General features: G+C 32.1%; 3 protein-coding genes across 12 annotated transcripts; all 3 read right to left on the bottom strand.

Annotated features, from left to right (window-relative positions):
• Nucleotides 1–50: 50 nt before the first annotated feature.
• Nucleotides 51–4782, bottom strand: LOC100801047 (protein-ribulosamine 3-kinase, chloroplastic). Of its 9 annotated transcripts, XM_026129179.2 has the most exons (8): nucleotides 4600–4740; nucleotides 4461–4519; nucleotides 3977–4141; nucleotides 3667–3791; nucleotides 3497–3571; nucleotides 3338–3426; nucleotides 2069–2209; nucleotides 51–635 (listed from the first exon to the last, which is right to left on the bottom strand). In XM_026129179.2, the coding sequence occupies exons 3-7, from the start codon at nucleotides 4131–4133 to the stop codon at nucleotides 2110–2112; spliced, it is 546 nt and encodes a 181-aa protein (XP_025984964.1). In that variant the 5' UTR covers nucleotides 4134–4141; nucleotides 4461–4519; nucleotides 4600–4740; the 3' UTR covers nucleotides 51–635; nucleotides 2069–2109. The 9 variants fall into 9 exon arrangements, 6 of the variants coding, with proteins under 6 accessions (XP_025984964.1, XP_014633328.2, XP_006583353.1 ...); XM_014777842.3 differs by lacking the exon at nucleotides 4461–4519 and having other exon boundaries at nucleotides 3977–4152; nucleotides 4600–4782; XM_006583290.4 differs by lacking the exon at nucleotides 4461–4519 and having other exon boundaries at nucleotides 4600–4767.
• A 3190-nt stretch (nucleotides 4783–7972) lies between these two features.
• LOC100800505 (RING-H2 finger protein ATL39) lies at nucleotides 7973–10006 on the bottom strand. Of its 2 annotated transcripts, none has more exons than XM_006583288.4 (3): nucleotides 9264–10006; nucleotides 8746–8882; nucleotides 7973–8391 (listed from the first exon to the last, which is right to left on the bottom strand). In XM_006583288.4, the coding sequence occupies exons 1-3, from the start codon at nucleotides 9414–9416 to the stop codon at nucleotides 8079–8081; spliced, it is 603 nt and encodes a 200-aa protein (XP_006583351.1). In that variant the 5' UTR covers nucleotides 9417–10006; the 3' UTR covers nucleotides 7973–8078. The 2 variants fall into 2 exon arrangements, with proteins under 2 accessions (XP_006583351.1, XP_003529964.1); XM_003529916.5 differs by having other exon boundaries at nucleotides 8785–8882; nucleotides 9264–10000.
• Nucleotides 10007–15944: 5938 nt separating this feature from the next.
• Nucleotides 15945–16562, bottom strand: LOC100799976 (probable xyloglucan endotransglucosylase/hydrolase protein 32). The gene has a single exon (XM_026129177.2). The coding sequence runs from the start codon at nucleotides 16560–16562 to the stop codon at nucleotides 15945–15947; it is 618 nt and encodes a 205-aa protein (XP_025984962.2).
• Nucleotides 16563–20877: the final 4315 nt, after the last annotated feature.

Raw genomic sequence — 20877 nt, 5'->3', positions numbered from 1 at the left:
TAAAATTCTTTTTAGAATTTTAAATTGCCTTATCCAAACACACTCTAAAGCCAATTTAAATACCTTTTCGGTTTGCTGTTTCTTATGCTAAAGAAGACTTTATAATTATAAGGTACAATGGTACATTTAACTACATTTAACTAGTGGTAATTCCTCAAGATGAAGTCTACCCTCTATTGCTCAAATGTGCGTTTGAATAGCTGTGTGAATGTTTTCTGATGCGGTCTTTTGGTTTCTGGTTTAAATTCTGGGCTAACTCATTTCTACCCAAAATTTTGCCAAAGTTGTTGGTGGTAACTTGATTCAACCCCTCTTCCCCCTGATGTTTTCTTCACCATCAAAAAGAAGGGAAATTGAACCAAACAAGATAACTTTGGCATTGGTATAACGCTTCCATTTCATTGAATGAGCTCATTAGGGAAATGTAAGTAGTTCAGTGTACTGGAAAAGAACCTCATTCCTCTACAAGCTTGATGATAATGCACGCAATCCTAAGCTTTTAAAAACGCAAGATAATCATCAATTATAGGCATGGCTGAAGACCGGTATCCGGAACCAAAGAGATTATAATGATTTAAATAGTGATACAGCATATAAAGGTCTCTCCTCTCAAAGCCTGGCTGTTTAGGCATCACCTGTAGAGACCATTTGAAAATTGACATAACTATCAGAAAATTATTGTATGAAACTGACATTTCACATGCCAACCCAATATCATTAAGTTTCTTTGAAACATGCAACTATATCCAGCTATAAACTAGTTCAACAAGGATATTGAGAAACCAAACCAAACTATTCACTTTATTGAGGATTTGAGGTAGAATGTTTTCCATAAAGTTCACAGAAAAACATATCACTAAATTTGATAGATCTTAGTTGACACAACGGAAATTGGCTGGACCAAGAAGATTGCTGGAAGCATTATTTGTTGTTTAATATAATATGATCTTACATCAACAAATACAGATAAAAAAAAATCATATATCATGTTCAGTTTACCATGAGATCAAATTTTGATTGAACTTACAAATGACATACCCAACTAAGGTTGTAAGAGTATCAACATTCAGACACAGAGGTGGGGACCCGGAAATGGAATGAAAACACAATTACTAGAAAACAAATTTCATCGATGGACAGTGAGTTCAACAGACAGACACGAATTAGGGTTGCCTCTTGTTAGACCCTAAATACCATGTATAAGAGAGTAAACAAGAGGCATCTGATTAACTCTGTTTTTGAAATACATATTGGAAGCTCTATTGTATAGAGTCCATGTAATACTTACAAGAATCACCAATATCCTAATTACCATAATTACATGATTATGGTTAGCAAACAGTATTACCTCAAAAGAAATAAACAAAAAAGAGAAAGAAATCCATGAAGGGAGAAAAGGTGGTGTTAAGATAATTATGAATTCCATTATATCATATATCAGCAAACAGTATAACCTCAAAGTAAGAATTATAGAATGATCCTCCAAAGCCAGCACACCAAGACATACCAAATTCTGCTTCACTGTGTCCATCGACAGAATAAAACAACAGTCACCACAACTGTCAGCCAATTTTTTTCTTCAAAGTTTGTATGAATATTGCAGTCTCACATTCACATATTTGCATTAACCCCACTATGGAAAAATTTAGAGGACCAAGATAGCACCCAATAATTGTGGGGATGCAACTTAATTGAGCTATGCTTCCTACTTCCCATTCTTAGCTCAATAAAGGTCCTTCAAAATGTGTCTGATAAAATATCAAATTACACTAAAAATTTTAGCCATTGACATAGTAAAAAATAGTGGCTACGAAAGCTCACAAGAGACATTACAATTTACAACTCACTTAGAAATCTACACTTCAAGTTTTGGAATTTTCTGTTGACTATTTTAGCAGGGAATTAAATAGTGGGTCACCCATATCAAAAGTCACAATTTTCCAAATTTTAACAAGTTCCTTTTAATTTTCCTTTGTATTTTTGTGTGTTAAAACATCCTGTGACACAAATTTCAACTGCTAATCTGGTTTCAAACTTTAGCTGCCATATAAGCAAATGCTTGACTTACAATAACATGCAGGGTCCAATATGATAGGCTCTCCATTTATGTCAGAACTGATGTTTCCACTCCAGAGGTCTCCATGTAGTAAGCATGGTTCTATCACCACATTGGCAAACAGGGGCCCCATGCTTTTCACCAGTCTCTGTCCTGTAGAACAAGTCAAGCAGATATATATGGAGTCATTTTCGGAGTTTTAATACAAACAGAACATTATATGTCAATATGATAGGCCACTACAGGTTTATGTCAAAAATAAAAGGCAATTAAGACAGTTATTGCTAGTATCATCAGAAATAGACAGTTATTTTCTACAAGTGGTAGTTATTGTTTAGTATCAGCAGACATAGGCAGTTGTTTTCGACAAGTGGCAGTTATTTGTGGAATACGGATAAAGGAAAAGCGATCAGTTAGAGTGTGTGTGTTTTTTCATTGCTTCTGCAGTGTTGAAGGAGGAAACTCAGTAAGGGAAGCAGCCTGTGTTAGCAATTCTGTACTCTAGATTCTGGTTAAATTCCAGAAATGTGATCAATAAAAATCTTTTATTTGTACTGGAGAATCTTGAGTCTAACACAGATCATGAACAAATGGCAAGTTTGAGTGACATAACTACTAGTGCTCAGTGGTACTTACTTTCTTACGTAATGTTTCTATGATATATATATATAATACTTACTCGACATTTAGATTCTAAATTAAATAAAATATTTAGAATGCCTTAATAACTTCTTCCCTAAAGGTACTGCATTCTTACTTCCAGTCAGACTCTTAAAAGACATTTGTTCTATGGTTATTACTCCACCAAGAAGGATGTGAAAACAGGAAATTGTCACTAAATGAAAGGTCAAAATATATACAGTTATCCACTAGAAAAGAATAGCCTCCTATTCTCCCTGTGTCAATGAACTTAATGTACTCTATCACGTATCCAATCTGTCTCTGGTTTAAATCCTATTGACCTGCTTATTTTATTCAATCTAAATATTCGATAGACAAAAATGTGATGTACAGCTAGAATTAATTAATGGGAACCCAATCTATGCTCTCCATAAAATTGAACCCAATCTGATGATCAGGTGTTTATTTCTGGAGTGCTACAGCATAATATACATAACATAATTAGAAAATTAATTAGAACAAACAAACAAAAGATGATAATTGATAACTGATATATCCTGACAAGTACCACGTGCCTTGTTAAAATGGAAAGATTCATGATAAATGATAACAAAAACAAATTACAACAATGATAACTTTCATGAGGAAGGCGCATTAAACCTCCCAATGGTGTTATCAACATCGAAACCAAACCCTTTACTAGATTTTCCAGCTTTATGCATTTCAGCAAGCTTCCTCCCTAAATCAGACTGGGAAGCAATAAATCACAATTAGGATGCACAAATTTTCCTAATCAGAAGCAATTTCTAGGTAACTCACCTGATAGCCTCTGGAGGCACCAAATTGTATGAATTCCATAATGATGAAAGAACCACCAGTAGGTAGCAATCCAACCTACAACTCCTAGCAACAAGTCAACTCAAGTTCCCTCCACCATGATATAACTAGTAAATATTAGCTCTCACAACACTAATGGTAAGCATTCTCACCTTATAGGGCTTAGGTACACGGATAGTCCCGGTTTCATACATAGCTCCTAAACCAAGAGCCTCTGCTTCAAACATGGATGGTCCAATATGCTGAGCCAAAAAAAAAAATGGATGGTCCAATACTCCTGATATAGAGTTTCAACTTTCAACAACATAGAACTTGTCATATATAATATAAGAAGCAAAGGAATGAAGCTTTTGCTCCAAGATAATTGAAACAACGCAACACATTCAAAAGGAAAAATTCAATCCCAAGGCACAACTCAACCACGAAACCAAAAACAGAAGGTCCCATCTCCGGGTGCTATACCTATTTGTTTTAATAAAGAATAAACCAGCATTGGTATCGAAGCGACAAGCAAGATTGATACAACCCCACCAACAGGGCTAATTTTGGTTATCTCCGTAGCTTTCCCTTCAGAAAGAATCCACTCACGAACCGGATCTTTGCTCATGCTCATGCTCATGCTGAACTCTAATAAAGAACTATAAGCTCAGAAACCACTGTTATTTTTCATCAAGATATATCTAAATGGCATTAAATTACTCAAACCAGGGTACAAATTTTGCAAAGTCATAGCACAAAAGCTGCCACACAGTCATTATAATTTGTTAGACTGAGTTTTCATCAGTCTCCATACCCTTTTCACAAAAGCCATAACAAAAAGAACAAGAATTAAAATCAACTATATGGCAAAGGTAAAAGGGCAATTTCAATTATTGAGGGACACCAAAAACATTTTCGAAAGGGCAATTCCATTGTAATCAACAAAGTTGTCACAAACTACAAATACATTGTCATTCCTTAAAATTGTGTTGAGTAATGATTGGCAGTGTGTCAAAAAACCTCGTACTGTGTTCCAGGACAAGTGAAACTGAGCTCATGAAACTAGAATCTGTTGAAGTAACGGAATTATGAGTAAGTTAACTTACTTGGTGATGATTTGGTTTTGGTGAAAGAAGGTCGAAGAGGTCGAGAAAGTGAAGAGAAACATGTAGAAGACGACATGGCTCCCACGTGTGCACTCGTCATCCACTTCCTTCCTCTTCTCCTTCCCTTTACCAACAGTAACACTACAACCAATCACACACGGCTGCTTATGCATAATTTTTTTCTGCATTACTACCAAAATAAGAAAAATACATACACTCTGTCCGTCCGTCACATACAGGAGAAAAAATATTTCCTAAAATAAATGTTACGTGTTAGTTTTTTTTAATGTAACATTATATTTATTATTTTTTCTGTATAAAAAAAAGAAATAAAATTTAACTTTTTTATTAATAATTATTTAAAATTTAATCTAATAAAAAAATATATCATATATTTTATATGAAAATAAATATAACTATTTTTTATGCAAAGAAAACAAACAAACTTGTGGCATACAAATAACTTGATAGAGTCAAAATGATCAAGGTGTTTGTCTTTCAACTCATTTTGTTTAATTTTAAAACATAATTCAATCAATTTTGATCGGTTTGTTTCGGTTTAATTTTTATAAAAAAAATTTTAAAACTCAACTTATTCATGAAATATTTGGTTTGGTTCGAACTAGCAACTTATCTATTTAAATTTGATCTCTTTTTTAAAATTATTATTTTATATCATGATTCATCTTAATATCTAGCACAATTAATACAATATTATCACATATTTGAAAGTAGTAGAATTGATTCATTTAATACCATCAACATAATATTCTAAACTAATAAAAATTAATACAAAATATTCTTCAACGAGATTTACTATAATATTCTAAATTAATACAAATCACAACTATTTCTTACAAACTAATTTCTTACAATAAATTTTGTTACAATCATATTTGTTGAAACAAATGAACAAAATATGAGTCATTAATATTATAAACATGATAAAAAAATATGAAAATAAAGTAAAACAAATAATAATGTACTTGAAAGTAATATATTTTAACACTAGTAGTTCAAATACTTGTTACAACACTTGTTGATATTAATAGTATTTAAAGTCAAACCAAACAATTCTAGCTATTTTGATGGGATCTATATAAGTCTAATCCGTGACTCAACCCGTACATGAATAGTTTTGATCCGTTTAATTTTGACCTAAATATATAAATGAATCAACTCAAACTATTTGTCTGGAATCAATCCGAGTTTGCAAATGATCCATACCGATGAACACCAGTACAAATTATTGATTGTTTTTAAAGGAAGAGTTCTTTGAATTGTAATAGAACACTTCAACTACAATTTCTTTTTGTGAAACACGTAAACATCAAAATAACATTGAAAAAGTAATTTAAGAAATCCAGATAAAACAATAATTGTATACTTGAAAATCCTCATGCATTTGCAAAACATTTGTAGAGAGCCTTCCAATAAGAAAGGTTGTTATAATTTATAAATATCAAATATCAATATTCTAATATTTAAATTTAACTTTGATATAAAAAGTTACAAATATATTTAATAGTCTGAGCCATATATGCACACAGTTTGATTGCCTATCATTTTTCTATCTAATGTATAAATATTTTGTATAATTCGTGAATGCATATTATAATGCCTTGTTTGTTCTATGTTTTTTATTCAAGTTATTCTTTAGGAATGACACTTTTCGACCAGCGAATTAAAAAGGAATCATTTTCTTATTTCTAACTTTCTTTAAAGGATTTTTTTTTTAACTTACCAAGCGTGTGTTTCGTTTTACATTAAATTATCTTGAATCACATTGACATATACCAGCTAGCCTAATTTTAGGTAGATTTTTATATGTTTAATTTTACACAAAGTAATTTTTAGATTTAGAATTGATTTTAAGTTGGAAAAAATTTTGTGTAACTTTTTTTTTTTATAAAAATATATATTGGGCCTTACTATTAACTTGTTTTCATAATAAAAATATTCAAACATAAATTATATCTCTTTAAAATAAATTTTAACTAATTTTTTTTTATCAACACTCATTCAAATACACACTAAATGTTAAATAATTTAAGAGCAAATATATGTTTACTTGTTCCCTTTTGGACACAAATTTATTGATTATTTTCTTTTTTCAATTGATATATAAGTATATGAATATTTACTTTAATTTCTAATGATATATTAATAACAAAATCTACAGCTTAAAAGTAGTAAATAAATAATAAAAAAATCATAAAAAAATTTATGACTTCAGTTAAAAAAAATACAAAAATAGAAGTTATAATCGTTGTTAAGACTTTCAACTTAAAAATCACAACTTCTGTTATCACTTATCCCAAAATGAATAGTAATTTAAAATTCACCCAATTGACGATTTCCAAAAAAAATGACTCCTATTTAGTAAATCGGCCGATTATATTACTCGTTTATCCACCCTTGAAAACTTTTTCTTGATCCCTTCCTGTCAAGTAGCATTATTTAGAAAAGTGGTTGTTGAAAAATAACGGTGCAAGAGACATAAATCATTGTTAATCTTTAACACGTATTTAACTATTTATAATATTAGTGTGCTTGCCCAAGTAGGTAAGGATAAGGATGCCATAGTCAACAGATATCAGCTGGTGGTACCTAAGTACATATTAGTGGATAAATTAGCTAAAATTAGCTAGATGGATGTTGGAAGTTGAAAGTTGATCAAACTATTTAATTAAATCAACGCATTGTTTGTTGGGAGAAAGGAAACAAGGAGAAAGTAGATATGATAAAAGATATAGTAGTAATTATTTCAAAAATAAGAAAAGTTATAGTAGTAACTATTTCAAAAATACATGTATTTACCAAATTAAAATTATAACTAAAATAAAAGATATATTTTTGTTATTTTACACTTCTGAACTAGCTAGTTTAATTATAGGCTTTCCAGACCCTTCTAATTCAATTAATTAGTTTATATCATCTTTTAATTTCCATCTTTCAATTAATTTCACATTGCATATGCTACAAAAGGAGACACATGCTGTACAACTAAAACTAAAAGGCAGAAATCGTTGTAGGCATACATCCCCCGTTTTACACTAGAGGAAAAGGCCATAAAACGAACAAAGAATTTGAATTTAATCTATTTAAAGCATTAAAATACCAATAAAACACACCCTAACACTTTTTTTTTTATTATCATCTAAAATAACTCTCTTTTATCATCAAATCAATTTTATATGTGTCTTCCTTAATATATTAATATATTGAAAATAGTTCTGGGTTATTTAGTGAGACTAAAAATAAAATTTGTATTAGTATAATATGGTGATCCAATTTAGTTAGTTGAACAAAATATATGAATTATTTTAAATTCTTTTATTTCTGTTATCGATTACTACTAATAAAAAATATATTAAATAAGTGTGCTATTAGTATTTCTAGGGAGTTACTAGCCTTGTTCCTTTACATACACAGATTAGGCACACACTACAACAACTCCTTTGATTAGCTTTCTTACATTACTGTCTAGCTTCTGCTTCTCCCAAAGTTGATTGTTGAGAGTTGTTACTAGAATTAAGTTCAACTTGCCTCTGATCACTATCTGTGTTCCTTTCTGGGGCATTGGGCTCATCAAGAGAATGCCTGATGGTAAATGTTACATGCCTCGCATGTTTTGATTCAAAAGCATTCTGCAGTGACAAACGGCACACTGGACATGTGGACTGTTTTCTCAGCCACATATCAATGCAAGAAAGATGAAATGTGTGGCCACATTTTGGTATGATGCGCAATAGTTCTTTTTCTTTGTACTCTGCCAAACATATCACACACCTGTAAAAGCAAAGTGAATAATATATCAACAAATTGACTATTATTTAGAAATAGAAACTGACAATTTTAAATCAGATTTTATAGAATAAAAGGTAAAATATATTTTTATCCTTCAAAATATTTTAAAATATTGATTTTAGTCCTGTAAAAAATTAATACATTTCAATCTCTGCATTTACCAAAAGTGATGTAGTTGTAAGTCTTCATCAAGTACTGAAAAAATGTTTCTATCAAAATATCAAGACTAAACATTAAATTTATATAAAGACTAAAATTAACATTTTAAAATATTTTCAAGGACTAAAAAGCATATCTTTATATTAAATTAAAGAAAGAAAGAACATTGTCTATGACCTACGAATTAGAGAGTAGAGACCGGAAACTAGACTCAACTGTGTAGTTTCAATTGAACTGAAGGCTTCATGGTTGAAATTCAAAGTGGGGATAGCAGCTACAAAACCAGGTGCAGGGTCATGACCATGATATTCTGCCTGTCAAGTAAACAATACAAACATTAAAATCTGAAGCACCCAACATGAACAGAACACCAACATAAAGTAAAAATTCTAGGCAAGAAAAATTACATTAAGGGGCAGTATACATGTTAATTAATAGTACCAAGCATCCATTTCTTCATCTGATTGAAAAATTTTGACCAGGTATTTAAAAATTTTCATCACATATCTAGCATAAAGTTGCAGCTATCATTATTCCTCGAATAAACTACAAGAATAAGTACACCAATTTAGAAACCATAAACTCATAACCAAATAAGAGCTTAATTTTGATTCATTAATTACCTACCTCTAATCATGTTAACTAGCAAAATCAACACACATGAAGAAGGGTACGTCACAGCTGAAATTAATTACCCGTTCTATATCTGTTATTGGTTCAATTTCATATATAGTCCGTGATCGCTCTCGTAGTCTTCCACAAATTATTCTTGCGCAAACAAAAACAATGAAAGTTGCACTCAAACCAAACCCAATAACAGTAGTCACCAAATTGGTATCAATACCCATTGTATCCAATCCCCCACTTCACAAAACTAATCTCCAAGACCAAGCCACAAACCTCAGAAGAAGCTAAAACAAAAAAGACAATAATAAGAAACCAAAACTTGACACACACTTCCCAATTCACATATAAAACATGAGAGCAGAGTGCACTCAGGTGTCACATAAATACATAGCCCACAAGTTTCCAAGAGATAAATAACATGATAAATAAGGGAAACGGAAAAAATAATAGACACCAAAATGAGAACTCTTTCAGAAAAAAATAGTAAAAAAAAATTAAATTTTTATGGAATCCTAGTGGCTTTGGTCTGACTCAAAGGGAAAATATATGGATGGTGGGGAAGAGAGAGGAGAGTTGTGGAAGAAGAACGTTCATTTTTTTCATTCTCTTGTTTATTGGAAATTTGGAATGATATTCTTGGTGGGGTCCACGACATGATTTGACCAACTAACGACAAATCGAAGGGTTGAGGCCTTTAGAGGGTGGGTGTTGAATCTAATGATTTTTGGCAGAAAAATAGATCTCAACGGTGTGAAGAAAGTGCACCATAATCAGGTTTCTCTCCATTTCTCCTTGTCTGGATACTTCAGGATAAGTTCCAATGTTCAAGAATTGCGGTGATGCCATTTTGCTTGCGGTTTTGTCACCCACCAAAGTACGAATAATAATAATATAATAATAATAATATGATGTTAGAAAGGTTTGCATTGTTTTCTTTTCTTTAAGCTTCACGTCAAATGATCAGGTAACTTGTTATTTTCAAATTTTGAAAAATGAGAATTATAAATATTAACTATTCCATAGTATTTCAACAGATAAGTGCAAAAAGAAAAGTGTTATGAATAAAAGATAAATATACATGAGTGTTTCAAGTAATCATTTAACCACTTATTAATTCTTAATCTCTATATCATTATGATTATATGACTTAATTAAATTTATGTTTATTATTTCTTATAATAATTAGTAAGAATTTTCGCTTGATATGTCACACATATATATAAGATATGTATTTATTGACAATTTGTTAAGTGAGAATGAGAAGAATAAATATTAACAATTAGATCATGATTGAGATTGAAGTAAATAATTCAGGTGAATATTTTTTAAAAATCACGTGTGTTTTTAACTTTCATCCACACAACTAATGCATCAATCTTGTTGGGCTTAGAAACATTACCAGTTTTGGTCATAAACTATTATTGAGTGGTTTCGTTTTCAATAATAATAATAATAATAAATGAACACACTCGAAGCACAAATGATAAGCAAACAAAAGCTTATACGTGGGTAAATCTACGAAGACAAATTTCATGGTTACTAGACTTACTCCCATGATGAAACAAATGTATACGGTATACCTCAATTTTGTTTGTTCAACAAATAATAATCAATTTTTCAATTCTCTTTTTCATTTGTGTATGACTAGTACTGTACTAGAAGGGTTCTTGCCTGCGATGCTTAAGAGGACACAATGGTTTGTTGTTATCAATATCAAATAAATATTGGAATAGGATTGCAACAAAGTATTGGCAAATGGAGGAGAGGGTGATATTGTTCAACCATGTGTAGTACTGTTTCTTGATTTTCGGTCATAGATTATTTATTTACGTTTCCATTCATTTATATTGTTTGCTTACCTACTAAACCAACCCCTTAAGGTTTGCATATTAAATTTGATGACTTTTTAACATTAGTAGTTGAGTCACAATTAATCATTATGTTTAAGAAAAAAAAAATATTTGTTATTATCAACATGCTACCGTTTTTATTTCCTTCTTCATAAATTTTAAGTACTTGCCATAAAATATTAATTATTTATTAGTTACCAAGAATCAAGATGAAATATTTATTTGTAGGTTTGAATCTTACAGGGTTTTTTTTTTTTTGAGATCCCCGTTATAATTAATTAATCCTCGTATGTTAAGTTTAGCAGCCGGCAAGATAAGCTTGTAGCTCTGACAAGGTACTTATACTATCACAGAGATAATCCAATTAATCTCATATTCAACCTTTTTACTCTGTTTAATAGATCTCTTCAATATAGATTATCTTTAATGCGAAATTATTAATGACGGGTTACAACAAAACCGGGTGCTATCTTGCTTTGTAAGCAAGTCAACTAATGACCAAAATAAATAGTTAACTTGTGAAGTTGAAAAAGAAATGCAACAAGTTATTGCTTCGTCTCATTAAATTTTTAATTTCCAAATTGCAAAAGCTTCTTTCCTGGACAGCTTTTCGAGGAAACAGGTTAGTTAGCTAGAACAGGTTGATTAATTAGCTATAGTATTTCATCCACCACCTATGCCAAAAAAATTATACCTGTATCCTTTTTCAACAATAGAATTTCAATTCATGTAGTCTTGTCTTTAAAAATGCTTCCATATGTTAAGAGAGTAAGGTGTTTATAAATTATACTTATCTCAATTTCTAAGCTTAGTGCATCAAAACAATATATATTAAGAGAGGAAGATATTTATAAGTTGTCTTGCTCGATTCCTAAGAGAGAAGGGTCTTGCACGTTAAATCCCCAAAAGCTAAAATCAATGAAAATGCAAAGAATTTGATAAGCATATATGTTTCCCAATTATAGCCAATGATGCCTACGGGCCAATTCGGATTTACATAGAGAGAATTTCGAGAATTGCTTTTCATCACTCAGAATGATTTTTATTCTCTTCCGTTTGGTTCCAAAATAATGTAGCTCTAACGTAAGATAGAGACTAAAAAAATTATTCGTCGTCATTTTCACCCGTGCATAAGTATACTCTTGAAAACGTATATATATAGCAAGTGTATTACATCCAAACTGATCCAAGTCAGACATAATTTAAAATATAACAAAAAAAATTATCAGAAAAAAGTACAACAATTTAAAACTCGCATTCAGAGTCGTTAATCGTTATGCAATAACTTGTGATATACAAGTACATGCTCACTTAAATTAAAGCGAAAATTAGTTTAATAAATTCATATGATAATCGCTATGTCAAAATCTTCAAGATTCTAGCTTGTTCAGTTTCAAGCTATTTTATGTTGAATTAACATAGATTTTTGTTCAAGTTCATGAAAAAAAACTGATAAATTGGATAATCAATTTATAAAACGTTAGTAAAAATCTCTTTCACATCTACAAATAAATGTCACATCATATAATTTTTATTTAGCACTTGACAATCTGCTTTAATGAATACCCAATAAGTTTTTTATTTTATGAAAAATCTAACTAAACACTAAACTTTTTTTTTCATTTATATAAAAAAATCTAAAAGTTTTTTTTTTCAAACAAGGATCTAAAGGGTGTTTCGGCCCAAAGTTTAACATTCCATGCGTATAATTAAACCTAACTTCACTTTACCCGCCCAACAATTTTCACATCTAAAGCAATTAGCAACAGGGCACACATGTGCATCACCAAAATCACCAGTATATGAGAAAATACTATTGTTGAATGGAATCAAATAGAATTCTCATAAACAGGATGGGCTTAATAACGCTGACAGCTTGACATCCCTCAAACAAAAAATATGAATTCTACTTAGTTTTATGCCTTTATCCAATGCACACACTATAAGGATATAACTCTTGCAATTACATGAAGGGTGTTGTTAGGTGCACCCAGCATTATTGCTGGTGCACCCAGCACTTAAGGAGAAAAGACTGAAATACTCTTGATCCGTAAACCTTTAAGTTGATCCATAAAAGACATACAAATCAAGTTGATCCATATGCACTTAATATTAACATACGGATTAACTTGATCCGTATGCGTTTAATATCAACATACGGATCTTGATCCGTAAAAGGCTTACGGATCAAGTTGATCCGTAAGATTTACGGACCACCCTTATGCACACGCATCACAAATGCGAAGAAAGCGCAGGGGTAATTTTGGCATTTTAAAAAAATGCTGGGTGCACCAACAATAATGCTGGTTGCACCTAGCAACACCCTTACTGAAAGTATCTGAATTTGAAAGTAACAAGCCCATTAATATAAAATAATGTATTTCACACACGGAAAAAAAGTTAACAGCCAGGAAAAGTTGCAAGCACAATATTAGTTGCTGTGCAAAACCATAATGTCAAGACATTTTTGTTTGCGGGGAAGATTATTCTCAAAAAGTAATGTCCGGAAAACTGAGAATTCATTTCCAAGTAATCAACCAAAGTCATAAAGTTGGGTAAAAGACCCCTCTTTTGGGGGTTTCACCAACAAGTTGAACATTTTGGTTTGCATATCTGATTGACCATTATATTCGTTGAATTGATTTAGCTAATTACCTAAAGTTAGTCACATCAGATTAACGGCAAACACTTTTCATATATGTGGTAAACTGTAAATAAATTATTGTTTAAATGAATTTAACTAATAATCAGAATGTGAACATGTTATGGCCAGGCCAAGCTAAACAGTCGTGTTTTCCCAAGTTACCCTTCTTTTGTTAGCATTCTCTATTATACAATTATCCCAACCTTTCACTTGTATAGACCTAGTTCAAAAATATCTCTCAAAATCAAAGAAAACAATAAAACTTGTCCCATTTTAATTTTTTAAATAAAACATTTTCCTTCCTAATTAATTGCCATCCAATCCCAACTTGTGATAAAGCTGAGTGCCCTTGCATGAAGGTTATTCAACACATGATCATCAATGTCCTTCTTGGTGGCTTTAATTAAGCTTAACCAGAAATTAAATACAAGCATGTTGCTGTCAAGCTAGACGAGAAAAATGGTACAAGTCAATGTCCATCAGCTTGTGCTTAATTACGGTGAGGACTGACTTAGATAGACTGAATGAATTCTCCCAGCAATGTCTCAATATCAAGTAACCATTCAGACGGTTCATCATAAACTAAATTTGAGAACCTGACCATCATCAGGGGAAACGAGCCTAGAATAAAAATGTAGAAATTACCAAGAAAACTAGTAGACCCTTAATGTATATTAACGCATTAAAGGTCAGTGTATAAATAAGTACTAGTATGCAGAAGAATCAGAAACTTGAAATTGACCTCTGTTTCATAATTCAGATTGGAATGTTGCATTCTGTAAAATTTTCATTTAATCACTGAGATCATGTCAATTAGGATGGGTTTAATTTCCTAAAAAATGAAAAATAATTACAATACACATGCACCACCTACGCACTATATCACCCCCAAAATTGTTTGTGCTATAAGCAAACTTCAAGATAACAAGCAACCTAAAATGTTGTACAATAGCTCAATTTCTTGGATTCTGCTCATAACAATTATTAAGTCATTTATTATAAAATCAACAGGCAATGTTACCTGTATATACATGATAAATTATCAATGTATTGAAATGTCAGTTGTTGATTTCATTGTTAACAATAAAAATTACTTTCTTTAATCATTACTCACATTCAAATCCCAATTCTGTATACCGTGCAGTCTCACATTAAGCATCAAACGTTCCCTTGTTTTTCAATCACATAACCTTTTAATTTTTTGTTATAAAGGAGGGCTAAAGCCCAAACCACAAACAAATAGAGCAGGGTGCAGATAAATCCATTACATCCTGAAGAAGCAAACAAACGGAACTACTGGCGTGTGTTTGGATGCCCGGTTCCAACCTCTATTTACATTCAATCTCTGTTTCCAGATAACATCATCTTTCTTGCTTCTGTGGTGAAAGTGTGTTGGACTTTGTACCATCGCATTTGAAACGGCAAAGTTTGGTTGAACTTAACTATGTAAACTTAAGTTTACTTGAAAGTAAGTATAATGTAATTTAATTTATGTTTGGAGCTTCCTACGTCCAACAAAAAAGCAAGTCCAACAAAAAAAACAAGTCAGGAGTAGTTTTGGGACAAATTTCGGTTTGGATGAAAATGAAAAATGTGTTTAACTCAACTAGAAAAATGGTTTGCAAAACAAGCAACGCAACTTTCCATAAGAAGTAAGCCTCATATTGGGTGTCCAAACACCAAACCCAACACACCCTAGGTGTGTATTTGGTTCACAGTTGAATGTGTTGAACATGAATGACATTATATGTTGCTTCCGATTTTTGTTCTTTGGAAAGTGTGAATTCTTGTTTGCATTGATGCAAACTAGTTTCCCTCCTAAGTGGTGTATCTAAGCAATGCAATCCAAGTGCTTGGTCATGGGCTAAAGCAGCAAGGCATGCAGCTATTGTATTCATCTCTATACTGAACATTCATAATGCATTCAATTTATTCCTAATTTCCGATATTTAAAAAAAACACCAGAGAAAAAGCAAAAAAGAAACAATAACGGAACCATACATTATGGCAAACAAGTTATTAAAAAAAAAAAAAAACAACACTCAACAAAAGAATACAACCCCAAAACCACACCACAACTTAACTAGATTAAGAGTCACCCACTTATACCAACAATTTTAAGTGGTTCGTGAGTGTGTTTCTTTAGGTTTGAATTCAAGATTTATAAATAAATAAAAAAATATAATTAAAAGGGAAGAATCTCACCAAATGTCTCTTAGAAGGAGAAAAATTATCGATAAAAAAGAGGTGAATACTCAATCCACAACAGAAGTTCCAACGGGAACACGAATGTCCCTGTAGACACAAACATAAGGCTCATCACCCCCACAGTACTTCCCACACCACTTCCCTTCAGCAACCCAACTTGCATCCCACACCGAAGCGTACAAAAACATAGCCTTCTCCGGAAACCCCTCCCCCTCCTTCCTCTCCTCCCTCCTCACCACCTTCCCATCCACGCGCCACTCGATCGCGTCGCTCCCCCACACAATCACGTACTCATGAAACCCATCGGAAGCATCGAACCCTAAATGGTGAATCCTCTCCTTGTTTCCTGCGCCTTCGGAGTAGAAGTTCGTTTGTACGATGGTCCTGTCGCGGCCCAGAAACTCGAAGTCGATCTCGTCCTGGGACTTGTCGCCCTCCAGGGAGGAGAGGTAGAGGTTGAAGTTGAGGCCGCTCGTGTCGCCGGAGGGACACCGGATGAGGGCGGAGAACGTACCGGAGCGGAAGCGGGAGGCGGTGCGCCACCGCGCGCCGCCGCGGTGGTCGTAGGTGAGGGTGATGGTGTTGGAGGTGGCGCAGTGGGAACAGGCCTCGGGGGTGTAGTCGATCGCAATCTCCTTCAAAGGTTGGGTCGCTGCATCGGCCATTGGAATGTGAAATGAAGATTCCAGAGCTGAGAATTGGAATGCATGCGTATTTAACTTTGTTTATATATATATATATATATATATATATATATATATATATATATATATATATATATATATTACTAAAGTACCAAATTAGTCCTTAACTTTTGGAGGCGCCATCAATTTGATCTCTCAGATTTTAAAAATGTTAAAATGATCATCGACTTTACATTCTATTTGTCATGTGAGTCTGCAAGCGTAATTGGGAAATAATCAATGTCACGTCATAGGGACTAATATGACATAATTTTAAATGTTATATTGAAAAATGAAGAGTCAATTGTTGTATATAGTGTCAAATTGATCCCTAATAGTTTTCAGTCTAATTGAAAACGTGATGAATTTTCTCTCACATTTTTTCCCTCCTATGGTTGAAGGATACGGTTCTTGTGCTATGTTCACGTCGATCATCGCTCTCCCAGTGGTGGTGGTGGTGGTTGTCGTTCTTCGTCACCCTTTGCCAAATGTAGAGAGCCTGGGTGTGATTGAGAATTTTTTTGCAGTAAGAATGTGGGTAGAAATAGCTTCAAAATCAAAAGCTTTGAAGATGAACACAATTGTTGTCGGGGTTTTAGGAACAAACAAGCAACTAGACAATGAGTAGTGAAAAAGTTGGAAGATAAAATCTGAGAGCAACCAAGTTTGAAATACAATGAAGCACTTGATTTTTTTAAAAAGGAGTATGGTGTCCAAATTGCTTTGAGAAAGATATTTAGAGCAATGAAAGAAGCTAAGGAATTGGTTGAGGGGAGTGAGAAGGAGCAATATGGCAGAGTCTGAGATTATGCTTATGAGCTTTTAAGGAGCAATGTCGGATCAACTTTGAAAATAAAGTAGCCTAGTTTGAAATAGACACATTACTTACTTGTGGTAATGGACAAGCATAAAACAGTCTCCGATTATTTCTTGTCGTCCTTGCTATTCGAATGGTAGCTCTTCTACGACAATAGCAAAGACAGTTTGACGTGGCATTCCCCTTTGTGCTTGAATTAGCAGACATGATAGACCACAAAATAATAGAAGAAGAACTACAAAGATGGAGAAAGATGAATAGGAGAAAAATAAGAATTGGATGAGAGTATGAGTAGGAGGAAAAATGGAATGAAAGCGTGAATGTTAAAGTAGCCATTAGGGTTTTAACATTTTGGGGAAAAAGATTATCACCTAAATTATGTCATTTTAGTTCTTTTAATGTCAATTTAGTCCATTCTTACGTAACAAGTAGAAGAAACTGATGTGGAAGTTTCACATGTGCGTCCAGGTGACACTTAACATGCCACATCACACATTTACTAATGGTGTTAAGAGACTACTAACGGCAGGGACTAACGTGGTAAACGAAATGTAAAGTCGATGATCATTTTAACATTTTTTAAATCTTAGGAACCAAATTGACAACGCCTCATTTAGTACTTTACTATATAAACAAAATTAAATAGGGCATGCATTCTAATACTATGTAAGTTTTAATCTTACTATATAGTATTGATATGGGTGTTTGTTGTACGGTTTAACCTTCAAATGAGTTCGAAATCAAACTAAAAAATAAAAAAAAGTAAGTATGGTCAGTTTAAATTAATTATGAAATTTAAATGAAATTAAATTGTACAAATTTTAAAATTTTACTGTACATCTTTAAAATAAAAAATGTTTAAATAATAATCATTTTACTTAAACGAACAATAAAAGTTTTAATAATTAGAGTTAATGTAAAACAGTAATAGTTAAATAATATTTGAATAATAATTATTTAACTTAAAAGTAAAAACAACTAAACTTAGAAAAACATTAAATAACATACATAATACTTGTTTCCAATGGAAACATTAAAAAAAATCATAAAATAACATACATAATGATGTGGTTTAGTTTGGTTTAATTTGATTTCAAGATGTCAAACTCGAACCGAATCAAATTGCACAATTTGAAAAATATAAAAAAAAACTGAATTGGTCCAATAACAATAGATTTTACTATGATTTTTTCGGTTTGGAAAATAAAAACCTACCTCTTATCCTCCCCCTTCACTCTTCACATCCCTTCTTCATTCTCCCTTCGAATTTCTCTTTCGCTATCTAAAATGCACCGCTTTAAATTCTCTTTGATTCTTGTTCTTCTTCTTCTTCGCGATGACTCCACCAATCGAGCCACTACAACATTTTAAGTGATTACTCTCTTTCTCTTTCGCTCTCTCTAATTCTTTTTTAATTCTCTGCATTGAAACAATATCATTTTTTTTGTTTTCACATAAGTAGAGTATATTTCAATGGAAGCAGTTCTTACCAGTAAATGGACCCTGACATCATTCAAATTTCACCTCCACTTGAGAATAATGCTTTCAAATCCATGAAACAGAAAGAGGTATATCTCACTATCTTTCATCCTCACTTGACTAATCGTTTTTTAAATTTAGTTTTATCTTATTTTCTCACAATTATTTTATTTAATAATATTTATTACACAATTTTTTAATAAATAATGGTATATCTCACTATCCTCCATCCTCACCTCACTAATATTTTTTTAAATTTAATTTTCTCTTATTTTCTCACAATTATTTTATTGAATAACATTTATTACACATTTTTTAATAAATAATATTTATTAAAAATGTGTAATAAATGTTATTCAATAAAATAATTGTGAGAAAATAAGAGAAAATTAAATTAAAAAAAATATTAGTGAGGTGAGGATGGAGGATAGTGAGATATACCTCTTTCTGCTTCATGGATTTGAAAGCATTATTCTTAGTTGGAGGTGGAATCTGAATGACGTCAGGGTTCATTTACTGGTAAGAACTGCTTCCATTGAAACACACTCTACTCCTGTGAAAACAAAAAAAAATGATATTGTTTCAATGCAGAGAATCAAAAGAGAATTAGAGAATTGGAGAGAGCGAAAGAGAAAGGGAGTAATCACTTGAAATGTTGTTGCGGCTCGATTGGTGGAGTTGTGGGAAAGAAGAAGAAGAAAAATAAGAAGGGAGGTTTTTATCCGAGGGGATTTGCGCTTTGTCATGAACACCAACACAACCTACAATGACGTTGTGTAAGTGCGTGAGCATTTCCTTTCTCTCTTTGTTTCATCTTGTTTTCTAAATTGACACTATTTTGGGTGAAATTTATGGGTCTGCCACTCGGGTTTGGTTGGGGGGGGGGGGGGGTGTCACTAAGACAGTTCCCTTGTGTTCGGATTAAACTACATGTGTCTTGCATTCACCAATAAGACGCAACGATTACTTTATTTGGAGGTTAAGTTATTATAATTAGTATTAAATAATATTTATTACACTCTATTTTTTAATTGAGTGTAATAACGAATGAAAAAAGGTTATATTTGGCATCATTTTTTACCGGTCAGCAATATAAATATTTTTTACTAATGATACATAAAAAATTGACAAAAAAAATCAAATCTTTTAAAATTCATTATATTGTTTTATATTGTTGAATAAAGTATTTTCTCAACTTTCATCCCACACCTAAAAATAAAATAAAAACCCAACAAATTAAGCTCATAGCATGCAAACCGGCAATCTCGAACTCCACAAAATGCATGTCACGACCACATAAGAAGAAGAAGAAGCCTTTAAAAAATTAAAAAATGCCAACTGAAACCCAAATTGATTAACCGTAATATGATCACCCCCAAATCTCAAATTAAAACCAAAAGAATAAAAAAAAATCAATCAATACTCATCATAAATAAAATAATTGTGAAAAAAAAAGAAAATCAAATTTAATAATAAAAAATGATTAGTGAGATATACCTTTTTCTGCTTCATGGAATTGGAAGCACTATTCTTCTTTGTCGGAGGTGGAATCCCAATGACGTTAATGTCCATTTCTTGATGAGAACTACTTTCACCAAAACACACTCTACTCTCGCAAAAAAAAATAATTGAGTTTCAATGCAAAGAATTAAAAAAAGAGTTTGAGAATTGGAAAGAATGAAAGAGAAAGGGGGTAATCACTTGAAATGTTGTTGTGGCCCGATTAGTGAAGTCATGGTGAAGAAGAAGAAGAGTGAATCACAAAACGGTGCATTAAAGAGCAAAAATGAGAAAGCGCAAGAGAAAATTGAAGGAAAAATAAAGAAGCAATGTGAAGAATGAAGGGGAGGAGAGGAGCGAGGTTTTATTGTAGGGGATTTGTGCCTATTCATGAACACCAACATGACCTACAACGACGTCATGTGAGTGTAAGCGCATGAGCGTTTCTTTAATTTCTCTCTTTGTTTCATCTTGTATTCTAAATGGACACAATTTTGGGTG

The sequence above is a fragment of the Glycine max genome, chromosome 7 (genome assembly GCF_000004515.6).
Source record: "Glycine max cultivar Williams 82 chromosome 7, Glycine_max_v4.0, whole genome shotgun sequence".
NCBI classification, from domain to species: domain Eukaryota; kingdom Viridiplantae; phylum Streptophyta; class Magnoliopsida; order Fabales; family Fabaceae; genus Glycine; species Glycine max.
The sequence above is the reverse complement of the archived record's forward strand: the minus strand, read 5'-3'. Positions and strand labels throughout refer to the sequence as shown.